The sequence below is a fragment of the Porites lutea genome, chromosome 4, assembly GCF_958299795.1.
Source record: "Porites lutea chromosome 4, jaPorLute2.1, whole genome shotgun sequence".
Lineage (NCBI taxonomy): Eukaryota > Metazoa > Cnidaria > Anthozoa > Scleractinia > Poritidae > Porites > Porites lutea.
The window spans coordinates 5,463,621-5,478,837 of NC_133204.1; the positions used below are offsets into that span (position 1 = coordinate 5,463,621).

At 38.4% G+C, this 15,217-nt stretch overlaps 1 protein-coding gene across 1 annotated transcript; it reads right to left on the bottom strand.

Annotated features, from left to right (window-relative positions):
• Positions 1-577: 577 nt before the first annotated feature.
• Positions 578-12,621, bottom strand: LOC140934065 (uncharacterized). Its single transcript, XM_073383748.1, has 3 exons — positions 12,614-12,621; positions 2,536-2,915; positions 578-991 (listed from the first exon to the last, which is right to left on the bottom strand). Exons 1-3 carry the CDS (start codon positions 12,619-12,621, stop codon positions 603-605), a joined length of 777 nt encoding a protein of 258 aa, XP_073239849.1. The 3' UTR covers positions 578-602.
• Between the last annotated feature and the right edge of the window lie 2,596 nt (positions 12,622-15,217).

Here is a 15,217-nt window from a genome sequence, read left to right on the forward strand (position 1 = left end):
TAAATTTTAGGCCGTTTTACGCTTATGGTTAACCCCATGGAGACCATCTTCTAGTAATTTGTTTGATGTTTTGTGTTTTTCATAGGTTTCGGGTCGATCTGGGGCCATTTCATAAGGTTATATTTCCAACAGTTGTTACATTCAGCTGTACGTTAACTGCTGTTGGAACCGAAACCTCAGAGCAACGGCAGTACTAAAACTCGTTAGGATCGCGCTGAGACGGCCAGAAATGCTAAGAACACCATGAATAAAACAAGGAGACAACCGTAAGAAGTTTTAATGTATTTTTAATGCTATTTCTTACCCCTAAATAACGATAGCTAATATCCCCATACAAACCCTAATTTTTGTAATATTTCTGTGAAACAACAACGATTCGCGAGTTTGGGGTATACCTGTGGCATGGCCTTATTACGTCAAATCATGAAAGACCTACGTAAATAACTGATGTTTTATTACAGCAAATACAAAAACCATGATTACAAGCCAATCACACTTATTATCTAATGATTAGGTACATAACAAAACTAGAGTATTATTTCTAATATTTTCATGAATACACTGATGTCCAAGTTTTATTTTCAAAGACTTTCTTTATAACATTACCCTGATTGATTGGTATATGTTTCCGTAGTCATGCATGGAATGATGCGGATCTGATTAAAATCCTGCATTCGCCGATCTCCATCATCAAAAACCACGTAGTATACAGCCTTCTGATAGCAATTGGCAAGGCCTGTTGGTCTTTTGTAGGTCACCACACCAGGGTAGTACCGTGTCCTCCCCGGCCAAAAACCAATGACGCGCTGCCCAGGCTTGATATGAGAGTAACATGGAAGTTTATCAAGGATCACTGCCGTGCGGTCTATCTTGTAAAGGGTGATGGTATCTCCATCATCGTATCTGATAAAGACAGTCGAAGAGTTTGCCCGTGCAACAAATCCACGATAGTAAAGACCATTTGTCCAGCGAGCAAACACTCTGGCGCCGACTGAAAGTATCAGAGCAATCGAATTAGAACCTTGATAAGAAGCGCAGCTGTTTATTGGGTCGGTATGCAGCTTAATAAACTTAAAGGCAAATATTCACCTCACTATGCATGTAAAGTACTGTTTTTAACTTGTTCTTACGCAAAGAAAAAAGTGGTAAAGCAGTCTCTGAAAAACAGCTTGAAAGTGGCGAAAAAAAAAAGCAAGACTGGAACTTACAAAAATTCATCATTCTCATTTGATGCTTTCATAGTGTTTATTTACCTTTCGGGGGTCTCGAAACTGAAACTCACTGAGGGAAAATATTAAGTAATAAAATTACGAAGATAGATTATTAATTCGAGTTTATCTCTGGGCAAGGACAACCATTTGGTCAAGGAGGAATTCACGATTCACGAAAAATAAAAATAGGTAATCACGTATCACGAAAACCGTGACCCCGGTACGACCTTCTTATTCAATACTCCAGTCGTCAGTCCAGTTGTGAAAGGGGCTGTGACACGGCTGTCTAGTTCATTTGTTTATAATAATCAATGCCAACAACGCCTCTTTTTTGTCATGGAACTTGAGACAATAGATTACAAACAACAAAAATTACTGTTATGCTAACAAGTTTTCCGAAAAACCAGAATTGCAGTCCGTTTCAATCTTCTTCAAAATTGTCGATCTGTGCCTTCTTTTGTATTTGCCGTGTTATTTATACCTTCTTTTCATGTTTTGAACAGTTTATTTAAATGTTTGACTCCATCTGGTGACGGTTTCCACTGTTTGAAAAAAAATACGTGACACAGCTCCTTTAAATCCTTTTCGGAAGGCTAGGGTCGAATACGACCCATATGGAACGATATTAATACATTCCTCCCTGAATACATTTAGCTTTCAGTTTAAGTTAATAAATTGGTAAGCAACAATGTCAGCTGAGATATATCTTTCCAGTGATACCTCGTTTTGGATATTCTGACCAATCCTGACAGAGTTACGCGCACAAAAGAGGTAACATTTTGAGGAAAATCCACTGCCAATTTCGCTGCTTACATACTACTCTTTGAAAATTAAATTTGTCCCTTCCCTAAAAAGTTAGCCAGCCACAATTCCATGCAAAAGAAGGAAGATAAAGCGAGCATCAAAACTACCAATAAAGAAGAAAAAGAAGGAAAAAAGAGAGCGAGAGAGAAAGATGGAAATAGAGTCGGAAAAAAGTCCAAATTTTGGCTTTTGCGCATGCGTGAACAACAAAAAAGCTGTTTAATTACGTCGGGTTAGTCGGAAAATATGCCTTTTTTCTTGCAAAACTCTTTTTAGCCATTCCTATGCTAATTAGCCGAAAACCAGTCCAAAAAAGAGGAATTGGTGAAAAATAAGGTTTTTTTCGCTACTCGCCGGCTTTCCGAAAAGGGTTAACACTCAAGTCAAGATGGCCGTAAAATCAGACGGCTTTTCCTTCACCTTTCAGTCATTTTCTGTGCTGCTCAGTTGAAGGGAAAACTGACAAAATTCAGCGGTTTTTTAACCCAACAATATTCTTAAACCTTGCCTCTCCCCTTACCCTCATGAGCTGTCTGATGATCCGGAAATTTCCTCAGCTGATGTGCCTGGTAGTAATCTTCATCGTTGTCATCAAAGGTAACCTTGAAGGGCCGGGAGCCAGAAACTATTTGAGACACATATCCTATGTAGTATTTATGACCCCCTTTCCACGTGGCAACCACATGTTGCCCTAATTTCACGCGACTGGGTTGTTGATCAGGAATTACTGCTGAAATATCCCGGACGGTGTGAGTGATCCTGTCTCCGTCATCGAACAAAACATGTATCAGTCCATTTCCGGTTGCCGAAACCTTGCCAGGATAATAAAGGTTATTTGTCCAACGCGCAATGATTCGATCATTGACTGAAATGAATAGCCAAGGACAAATAAGATTTTGTCTTTAAAAATCACATGGTTCTTACTTAATTAAGGTGGCCCGATATGGTTTTCAAGGTCAGTACCTCCTCAGTTTGGGCATGAACTAAATCGTCATTAACAAAGATTTGGAAAAAATACCCCCACAGCTGTATTACCGTAGAATTCCGAAAGTAACGGCCTCCGTTACTTTCGAATCTAGCAGGTAAAGGGGGCCGCTACTTTAGGGTAGCCGTTACTTTCGGCGGGTAGTCGTTACTTTCGGATGGTTAAAAAACTAATTACTAATATAAAGTCGTTTCAGAAACGTAACATGAACTTAAAGGTCATTCCGTTTATGTATGTTACTACCCACATGAACAAAGCGACAATATTAACATACAAGAGGCCCTAAATGTTGGTACTATGGGGCGAAAGGTCAGTTATAGGTGCATTAAATCCCGGTTTAACTCAATCATTTGACTCTTTTGACATAAATACAGCTTTTAAATCATGCATAATTTAAGGAAGGATTCAGATAATTTTGAGATCGAATCACAAATAACTCTTCATGTTGTTTAGTTCACACACTTTCGCATATACGCATATACGGTACCAGCCAGAGTTCAAAGATTTTTTACTCGTTCTTGTTAAATCATGATCCGTTATTATGAATGGCAAAGGCTGATAGTTGACTTTCACCAAAAATAACAAAACGGAGACATTTTTTCTCGTTCCGGTTACGACATATGTTACGTTAAACACTCTTTAATGGTCCATGGTCCCTTCCGCTTCGTCACCAGTCACTGGCATGTCACTCGCGTTTCGCAGTCGCCTCTGTGTAAAAAACGAAGCGCCTGAGGGGGAGGCTGGTAACTGACCGATAGAACATTAAACACTTAATGACTGGTCCCGAGGGAAACAAAATTGACTGTTTCCCGAAGGACCAGTCTTTAAGTGATTCGTTATATAGCTGGAAATTTTGAGGCTGGAAATTCATTAAACCTCACTGTATCGACGGCCGTCGGTCAACATTCGCGGGTAATAGTGCACTGTTACCCTCTGACGTCATAGATGCAACCACGATGTAACCAAAGAAACTCCTACAAAGCACTCGTATTTAAGCCTAAGCTAGTGTAGCCTCCCACGCAAGCGTTTTTAGTAGAACTCGTGTATCGTCTCTCCCCACAATCGCCTGCTCAACCGAGAACAACATTCCTTTCCAAAGCTTAGCCAATCACATCGTACTTTCCAAATTCTGGAAAGTTGACCTTGACCGCAGGGTAACCCGATAATTACTCGATCGATCTGCATGAAACACTGGGAAAGCTTTACAACCTCTAAAAAATGTTAGACTCAGAGCAGCAAAAGTAAGATTTAGTCAGATTTTAGAATACTTCGTGCACTGCATAACCTTAGCGTAAGAAAGAAAAGAAGGAAAAAGGTAACTCTAGGGTCACGTTTTTACATTACCACGTGGTTATGAGTCGTGTTTAGCCTGTCGACACTTTATTTCACAACTGTTGATTGGTCACTTACCACGCGAATAAAACAATGGGAAAGGAATGTTGTTTCCGGTTGAGCAGCCGTTTGTGGGGAGGGACGAAATACAAGCTCCCCTATTAAAAAACGCTTGCGTGGGAGGCTAAAGCAAGTGAACCAACACAGATTGCATAATAACTCAACGAGTCAAATTACAGAGCACAACAATCATTTCTAAATGGCTATTGGTGGAAACGTAAGCTTATTTTAAAACATTAATTACTTTCAAAAGCTTCACATAACGGCCTCTTACAGGTTGACTAATTACAACTTGAAGACTAAATACAATTATGACCTGACAAATAAGTTTACGCTCAATAATTCAACAGGCCGCCTACGGCTTAGAAAAGTTAAGTCTAAAGAATAAAGGATTTCTATATTGGCTTTTTATATCTCAATCAGCGAAAGCAGAATTGAACAATTAAACAACAAGAATAGATCCTTTCTTTACAAAATGAGCGTGTGCCTTGTTTTTTTTTTGGTCTTTGACTAATCATATTATTTGCTGAAACGATTTTCTCCACAAGAAAAAGAAGCCGGAGGAAATGTAATTTGCCTTAGGCCTTTTACTACCCACCTGTTGTTTGCATCCATAAAAAAGGAACTGTTAAGTGGTTGTGGACATTAAGCTTCCCTTGCAGAACAAAACTTGACGACAGCGTAACGGCTTTCCTCGTAGCGTCAGTTTTTAACAGGACCATAATACATCAACATGAACAGAGTAAGTATACATCGCTTAGTAGGGTAGGCAACGCCGATTTTATAATTAAGGCTGGGCTTGGTTCTTAAAAGGCCGATTAGCGATAAACCATGGGATTAAAATTTTTGTTTCGTTTTTGCATTTAGTCAGTGTTTAGGTCTTTCTATGTATTACTTAGAGTAACATTTTGTGTTATTATTACTGTATCTCGGAGTTAGGGGAGTAAGCTCGAGTTGCATGAGCTTAGGAGAAAACCTTCGGCTTAATCCTGGGTTCAACGCTACAGTTCTGTGCGATGTGCAGCCGAGAAAACTAAAAGTAACCAGACGAATTAGCAGCACTAGGATATAGCGTACTTTTCCAAAAAAAAAAAATCATTTTAAGATAAGAAATTAAAACGATCCGTTTTCAATTGAAATGAATGTCATGGTTCAGGTGGATTACCTTTAGTTTCAGTTTTCTACTTTACTCAATTTTGAACACACATATTTTTTCAATTTCAGCAATTGTTCCTTTCTTTTATTATTATACTGTGTGGTCCCAGCCTGTCATTTACCAAACCGTTTTCGCAAGTGTCATTTCGTCAAAACCACCCCTTAGTTCATCAATTACAACACGAAGATTCTCAAAGCGATGTCCTTCAACCCGAAGAGGACATTGACGAAAACATTCAGGAATCTCCTATCAGACACGCTTCACACAATAGAACCAATGGGGACGCTAGTAACCCGTGCTTCCACTTCACAGAGAGAACGTGGGATAGCTGCAGGCAGAAATATGTCTACAAGGCCCATTGTCATGGTTCGCACGTTGCCTGTTATAGAGCGATGGATCGAGGTTATAGTTACCCCGCCTGTCAAGAAGTGTTTGGCTTTCCACAAGCCAAATACAAATCAAAATGTGCTAAATTGCCTATAGACTGCCAATGTGCTGCCTGAAACGATTACCACATACCATTAGATATTTTTGTACTGATGGATAACTGTCGTGGTTGTTAGTATTTTCTTGTTTCATGCTGTCATTGTTATTTTAACCGTTGGCTGGTTTAAAAGAATGCTAAATATGTGAAAATAAAGAAAAATATATTTTATGGTTATCAGAGACGATTGTCGCTCTAAAACTAAAATCGGTTGCTGAATAAATATGAATAAGCTTGTATTATCATCGTTATTATTATTATAAACGAAATGCTTTAGCTCTGGTGGACTTGTTGTACCGACATCACACCAAGGGAGCGAGCCACACCCAATGGCCAAAAGTCCCTTGGGTTAATTCTCCAGTCCTCCATCAACTCTCCAACTGCTGGTTTTCGGTGTCATGCCATTCAAAATAGATCCAAATAAAAATCAAAACCGTTCAATAGATAAAGTCCAGAATCTGGGAAACGAAAGGAGGTAAATATGCAAAGACCCTCGCCAAGATTCAGGTCAGAGGAATATTTCGTATACGAGATACCCAAAGAAATGTTTTCACAACATTAATAGAGATTTGTATGGAGACGCCATGTTGGTGCCCATCCGGATGGGCACCAACATAGCGGAAAGAAACCAACAGAAACATTACTGTTACCGAGTTTTGGTACAAAGGGTGAATTTATTCTTCGAGGAACTCATAAACATTAAAGTAATAATTTTTCTAATACATGAACTGTTTAGATAGCAAAATTCCCTGAAATAAGTGAGTTTTTTAACCTACATGACAGCTCTCTTGGCCGTCATGTAAATGCCGCGTCACGCAGAAGCTTAGAAATTCAATCGTACTCTATCAGAAAACCAAGAACCCTTTTGAAGCGAAAATTTGTATGAAATTAGTTTTCAGCTGCTCTAATACATCGTGAAAGTGAAATCTCGGATAGCCTGTAAACAGACGTTGTTTTATTTTTCTCTTGAATTCGTTCTTTTCAAAAACATCGGCGAGCTCGCGAGCGAAGAGTGCGCGCGAGAAAGAAAAATAAAGAAGGTCTGTAGACATCTTTGGGAAAAAAGAGGTTTATTAAGCCCCTCCACCATGTCAACGCCTCATCATTATCACCTCCGCGTTCACAGTTTCAATTAAATTGGACCAATGGATTTGGAGATATAAATTGCTTATGTAATTGGTTAAGTATTTACAGTCAAACAACAACATGAATGACACTCCGGGTCGCGTGTTTATTGAAGCATGTCTTCTTAGACCCTTCTTAGATTGCTTCTCCGCTTCTACGCCGAAAAAGCCGGCTAAAAGAGGTTGCTTTTCCTGGGAAAAGCAAGTTTCAGTTGCTCCCAAAGATGTCTACAGACCGTCTATTTTCTTCTTCCCCAACCACTACCCTCTTGCGCTGGCGGTCAATAAATCCCCTGCGGTTTATATTTTATCACCCTCGCTCGACGGACTTAGCAATTGTGCGAGTTTTGAAATTACGAGCCCGATGTGTACTACACAAACTCCCGTATTAAAAATTAATCGTATCAATAACAGAAAGCGAGAATCTCGAGACTGGAGTATTTATTGGCTTAAGTTTTTATCACTTCAGTAACAGCTTCAAAGCAAAAACATGGCTCTCAGTTTTTAGAGAAACCATCAATCTTTATAATAGAGCTCAATCTGCTTGGACTCTTTCATTCATAAGTACATTTTCTTAAAATTTAAGCTGGAAGCTTATTTAAGGCTGGAAAACTTACTCACCGAAGTTCAGTTTTTTTCTTGGTTTTGATTTGCTAGCATGGACTTATTAGCTAGCAACATTTGATACTCATTTTTTATTGGCAGTTCAACTTTCCAACAATTTAACCTGTCTGATTACCAGCAGCTTCTAATCAGAGAGATCAAATTTATTGGACAGTTCTGATGCTGCATCAGCCAAATTTAGCCATATAAAGAAGGGCTATTGAGAACCAATCAGATGCGACAATTTCGTTATTGACACAATTATTACATTTTTATCACTCCGCACTACCGAGCTTAAAATTCATGATTTGTATCAGTATGCAGTTCGCATATCACACATGATACATATGAACCCAGTAAATGATCTTGCTTTTTATGAGTCAGCTCTTCGTAGCTTAATCAATAGAGCACCCATCCGGGTGTTTTGGAGGCCATAGTTTCAAATCCTGTCTAGCTGAGATTAAAGATTTTTTAATCGACGCGGTTATAAAACAAAAACGTTTCCGGAAAAAAGTCTTAAAGCGGAGCTCTCGCGCGCAGCAGAGCACCATGGGTAAGAAAAAATGGCAACCTATAGTTCCGAGAAATTTTGGTTATCACGTTACCATCCGTCATCCGTCCGTCAACCCCTACATGTAAGCCGATGTTAGATGTCACATTTACTACTTGCACGGCCACCCGGACTTTTAGAGAGAAAAGACAATAGCAAAGCCGAGTCTTCTCGACTAAACTTTGATGTCTACGCTGACAGAGAAAGAGCTAGCGGGAGAGATAAAAACAAAGGGGACGAATTTCGCTCGAAGAACAACATGAAAATTTTATGGCGGCGGTGAGAAAATGAGATATGCTAGCTAGCAAGGTGAAAAACGAGCAGCGGTGAAAAAAAGGAAACGAAAACGAAACGACAACAACAACAACAATAAAGCAAACAGGAATACAAGCAACAAACTTTTTTGTGAGCCAATACGACACCCCTTTCACATGGACCACTGAATGCACTGTGTTTACCACCCTCCTCCTCCCCCCCCCCCCCCCCAAAAAAAAAAATTGTTAGTAACCATTCTTTCCAGTTTCTCCTGGATATTACAGTCTCCCCAGGAGAAATCGAAGACAATGGTTATGCACAAGGTGCATTATGTTCTATGTAAAAATGGTGAATTTACTCATTTATGCTTGAAAATTTCGGGTTTTTTGTCTTTCCAAAGTGACATAAAATTCAACCTTTTACTGTAGCAACTTGACGTGACATTCAAAAATGCCTCTAACGTTACTTGGCTTACTTGAACCATCGCTTTAAGAAACGGATTTTCTGGACTGGAACTTGGCTTCGCTCTAGATTGTTAATTTACACATTTAATATTTTTTCTCTTTTTACATCCGGCAGGATCTCTAAACGTCAAAGCTATGGTGACGTGCGTGGCTAAAATTTTTTTAGGGCCTGAAAGATTTTCTTGTTTTAGTTTTGACTGGTCACAGCTATGTTCGGAGGTTTCTCCTCACTGGTTCATTGCACAATTGTGTGAAAATCTTACCTTCATGATATTTCTTCCAAGACGCCCACCTGTAGCCGTTTTGGCGGAGAAAGCTTCATTATATGTCGTCGTATTGTCTACTTGTTTACTCAGCTAACTTCCGACCCAGTCGTTGTACGACCCCGAGTATTGGTCAGGCTCCGGGAATCGAACCCACGACCTCCCGCACTATGAACTCTATTTTGGATTTAAGAATGTTGTTCTTTGCGGCCCAGGCTGAATGTCCTAATTTTTCTGACGATTTTAGGCTGAAAATATTCTCGAAGTAGTCTTGATTATAAATCATAGCTTATGGCATTTCCGCTTTGGAATGTATTTGGGTTTCAATTACTAGTGTTTTTGCGTTTAGTTAAAGGAATAATTTTCTTCGGTTAAGTTACTAACATAAACTGTACGTACTATATTTACACTGTCAGATTTTCAAACACAAATTTAATAGAGTCCTTTTCAAACTCTCAGCTCTCAGGTTTATTTTAAAACTTCCGCAAATTTCAGCCTCGACATTCCTATAAAATAGATTCTTGTAGGAACTGAAAAGAGTGTAGTCAAGCACTCTACCGACTGAGCTAATCCTACCGCGGTCAATTAGAAGTGAAGTTAAGATGGCGCCGCGAAGTCTGCGCACGCGCGAGGAACAAAGCCTTTCGTACATCATGTCTATTACTTGTCGCACTACTCTAAAACGGCGTATAGAAATCACTTTCACAGAAATTCAATAACATTGGATTGTTTTAGTTTGCTACATATTTTAAAATGTTTTTAAATCTGTTTTATTCGGCAAGAACTAAAACAGGTAATAATATGCTAATATTTTCGGTTACAAATTAGGAACTTTTGATCACTTTTGCATTTTGTATTTTCAATTTGTAACCTTAACAACACTGTTCGGTGCTGTAATCAAACTTTTCAGCTATCTAAAAGACATCAGTTGTTAGTTATTCTAGCATGTGCAGAGTATTTTTCGGTGCTCAAAGATAAAAATGAGATAAATATAAGACGTGAATGAAGATTTTTAAACAAAAACTGGAACTTGTCATATGTCGTATTCGAACTATATTTACAATTTAAACGAAAAACAAACGGAATTCATTGTCATCACAATTAGGATGATTTATTTAGTGTCAGTGTCTAAAAGTGAAGAACAAATTAAAGGTCTGGGGTAGTTATAATTATGTTATCTGCGTACCCTCAATTTAAGTAGTCTTTTTATCGTATCGGTAGGTTTTTTAATTCTTACCATCCAGATGAACACATGCAGCGGCAGTAATTTCTTAAAAGGACTATTGTAAAATTTATAACGGCATTGGAGAATTTCATCAATCAGTTAGACGCTGAGTTAGACGAAACAGTGAACAAGGTAAATAGATAAATACGTTTATATTTGCTTAAATACGAACTGTAGAAGGTCTTTATTTCCAGTGCTGACGGTCTCCGGCCGCGTCATTGAAAAGAGCAATGGATTGAAGAGACTTTCTCTCAAACGTACCTCAGATGAGGTAACAAACAAACAAAGTAATGAATGAATGACCGCAAGTGAATAGCCAACATGTACACAAGTTACTGCCCAGCATCGTTGTTAACTGAATCCATTTAAAATTCAGAAGCTTCAGTCAGCTAATAGACCAAGGTGCTTTATAGAAAAAACAAACTGAACGTTTTGCCTTTCAATAATCAGGGAAGTGTCTGTTATGTCTCAAACAGGATAATAAGTTCGTAATCTCTGCGTTGTCAAAATTAGTGAATTTGTTTCCTCTAAATCCAAACAAGCCAACAAGCCATACTACTTACATAGAGACGTCCGCGTATTAAATAAAATCGTACTTCTTTAGCATTGCAATATGATTATAACCCTGAATTGATTATGTTGCTCATTTGTCTCTTTATTCTTTCTTTTACCCATTCATTTATTACTATTTATTTATAAATTCAACCGTCAATTTTGCGCTCATTAAAGTTATTCAATTTCAAGAGCAATTCCAGTCACTCGGATGTGCCTCGGAAAGAATCGTCTCTCCGTTGCTACTTACGACTATTGTACTATATGTTTTCTTGTCACTAAAATAAAAGTCAGGGATTGGACATCATCGCCATACTAGTTCAGTTTCGTCAAGCTTACAGGTTGAAACAAGTTACAAGTTAGTCTATACGTTTTTAAACAACCGACTTTTTAAAGTGCGTGGGTTAAAAACATTTCCCGCTAATTTTCTAATTAAAATTCACCACACTCATTCAAAAAGGCTAGCTGGATGAGGCCTCGCTAATATTGTTTTGACAAATTTCTTACAAATTCTAAGTTTAAACACAGCATGTTACTGATAGACTTTATCATGAAAACATGTCTTAAATTCTTTGTTCTTTGTCCACAAGGCTTCTTCCTTGGAGATCAAAACACCTTTTGTTTTCTTCACTCACTTCGCCACCTCTGTACGAAACAGCCTTTCAAAGGAGTTAAGCTAATGATTGTTGTCCCTCTGCCGATCTGGGATTAACTACACAACGAGTAAAAATCGGGTATGGAGAAAATTTAATATGTTTTCATTGAAAAAGTGTTTCATGAGATGCATATGTTAAGTAAAACGAAGAGAACCAAATGATTGTAACAAACAAAGGATGCAAGTCGCTGAAAAGTAACGTTATGTGCAACTTATTATAATTATTCATCCAACACACTCTGAGTAAGTATAGTTTTGTTTTTAAACACTTAGCGTACAAAACTTTCTTTGCAACCTCTTCAGTTCTTTGAATCTGTATGTTACGCAGACCAAAACAACTGGCCTAAAAATTAACTAATTGAAACGCCGGCATGCAAGATCCTTCCTTAAGCCTTTAAAAATGTTTTATGTTTTAGATGCAAATTTGGATACAATGGGAATTCTTTGCTGCCAGTGAGCAGAAAACGCCACTCGATGATTCTTCAAACACTGAAAAATACCACATTAATTTACACAACCGAGTTTGGCCTTCTGGCTGTGGTCTGCTAAATGGCAAACTTTTCTTCCAGACTTGTCCCTCAAATGACAGCATTCTAATTTTCTTTTAGAAATTACAAGCGTAGTGCTTCTGTGTTATACATGAAGCGCGGGTTTCATTTGACAAAGGGATAGTTTTCGCACGAAAAAAAATACCTTCAGTGGCTATTTTATTTCGTTTAACTTCTCTTCAACCGTGAATTTAACATAACGCCATTGTAATGCTTGATTAAACTTTAAAAAGTCTGTTAAGTTCGAATGTGCAAAATTTTGTTTGATTTAGATCTAGCATAATTGTTCTAATCCACAGCATAATTTTATGAAATTCAATAGCGTCTGCGTTAAATACTCACCTCGCCATTGTAATACTTTTCAAGGAAAATCAAAGTGCAAATTACCAGTAATTTAAACTTCATCATCCTCAAAACAAAAATAAATTGTGATTTTTATTTTCCTTCATTGGTATAAATAAACAGATACGAACCTGGCTGACTACTTTACACTAAAACGATTGAACAATAATAGCAAGACGTTCTCATCAGCTGACCATCGCGGAAGTCTTTTTATTACATTTGTACAATTCACTAGTTTGAGTTTTTTGGTAGTGGTGTGTATGTGTGTGATACCGAAGAGTACAGTGTCGATGTTAAGTTCGTATTAACAAAATTAATACATTTCGATGGCAATTTCGCGAGTGTTATAAACATTTCGGACCGACCACTGATGGAGTTTAATGTACTGAAACCTTCACAATACCTTCTCCTGCTGGTCTATTCTGAAACTTTCTAGGCCAAAGGATTAGAAGCACAACCCCTTCAAAATAGCAAACACGAAAACCTTACTTCCATTTTATATTGAACACATTGAGTGCTGATTCTTTACTTGAGGCAGTCACACCATATTCTTTTTGATATTGGATGGTTAATTTTATACAATCAGCTGAAACTCGAACTCGTCATTAGCCTCTTGCCTTGTTTAAATTGCTTTTAACTACTTAACACATTCCTCCTAAGTGTAAGGAAAACGCATTCTTTCTGTAATATTTAGCCGTCTAAATATAACAAACTTAAAGATCAGTTAGCTTGCCATCTAAAAAAAACATAGATTTGTTAACTAACATGATAATAAGAAATGTCTTTCAAGTTCTTGCAAGAATTTCCACCTAATATTCTTAAAGGAAACAAAAGATATTCACTAGTGTATAACATCTCTCAAATTGCATTATAAGCTTTTCAGGGTTATACGGCTGTCTGGTAAATATTTAATTTAAACAGTACAAAAGGATTGTATTAAGTATGAAGTTGTGTGAAAATCCTATTAGCAAATCACAGCAGACAATGGAAAGAACGTATGTCATATTGTACCATTGTTGTCAGTCAACTCAGCAGGGGGCAGCCTTGTATACCGCTTGAATGCAAGCCTGGCTTGAATGGAGTTTATTTTAAACTCCACCTCCTTTCAGCAAAACGTTCAGTGTACCTGAAATATCATTAACCTCTGCCAGTTCTAGACTGCGAGCAGTCTGTTATTTTTCTTTCCAAAGATACTCCACGAGTAACCCATAAACGCGAGTCGAGAGAGGCGAAGCCGCGAGCCGCGCGATAAATTAAAAGAAGGCGTAAGCCCCGGGGGGGGGGGGGGTACTGCCATATATGGGCTATATAGGTATGTGCCGCTGTGAAGGGTATGGTTTTCAAGCAGTTTACTCTAGGATAGGGTATATAAATCAGAGCGTTTGGCTCTAGAATAGGGTATCATTTTTCAGGAAACTGATCAGTTGGTTGAAGATTTTATCTAGACTAGGTACACAGCTACTCTAGGATACGGGGATTTGGGGAGTTTACTCTAGTATAGGGTATCATTTTTCAGGAAACTGATCAGTTGGTTGAAGATTTTATCTAGACTAGGTACACAGCTACTCTAGGATAGGGGGATTTGGGGAGTTTACTCTAGTATAGGGTAGCAAAATTCAGCTGAACTAGCTCTGGTAAAGGTTAAGGGTTCCAGGCTCCCAGCGGCACATCCCCACCCAGAAATTCCTAAAGTGCCCCCCCCCGGGGCGTAAGCCCGGGAAGATAAAATAAGAGACTGTCTTTTCTCGCATGCTCGTCCTAAAAATCTCTTACTGTGACGTCATTATTTGCAATCGCGCTGGCTGGGATAAGAACTGGAGGTATTTTTAAAGAAAAGTCTAGTCTGTTCGAACAGTATTTCATTGCTTCTCTAATATAGCATATGGGAATCATCGATTTTAAATCTCAGTTTGAAGTAATTCATCAGTTGACTGTGCGTTGCGCTGTTATTTGATGTCTGAAGTTTGACAGCTTTCTCATTTGTCATAAATCGGTTAATATATAAATAATTGGGTTTGTTTTGACACCTTTGATTGATTCTACATCATGCGTACTCTTGGTGCTGTGCCCCAGGGAGTCAGCCTATGTTTTCCTATGCTCACAAATGGTGTGGGCCGGGTGGGTAGGGGTGATTCTGACAAAGCCTGTCAAAGGTCAGGGCCGTAGCCAGGAAGAAACTACAACCGAGGCGAACACACGGTCCGTTGTACGAAATCAGCCGTATGAAATCTTCTAATATTATCAGTCTGATAAAAAAAATAAAAATCGACAGTATTTGGTAAAATTTTACCGAGGCGAGTGCCTCGGTTCGCCTCATACTGGCTACGGCGGTGAAGGTGCTAAGGAGAGCAAGTAAACTAAAGGTAAACAAATTACAGGTCACTTCTCTTTTTAATCTGGACAACTAGAGATTTTCCTTGATGTTTTTTCTTGCCTTTTCTCTGCCAGCTCTAATATTGAACACTCAGTGCAGGAACCTGTAAATATTTCGTGAAAAAAAAGCTGCGTCATGAATTTTTGGTATTGCCGCAAAACCCTAAAAACACATTGGAATTCAAGAAACCCAAATTCAAATCAGATCTCAGCTATCACAACTGTTTTTCT

Excerpts from the sequence above, each read along its gene's own strand:
- LOC140934065 (XM_073383748.1), bottom strand. Across the intron at positions 992-2,535 it reads TCATCAGACAGCTCATGAGG|TCGGCGCCAGAGTGTTTGCT; the intron begins GTAAGGGGAGAG and ends TGATACTTTCAG.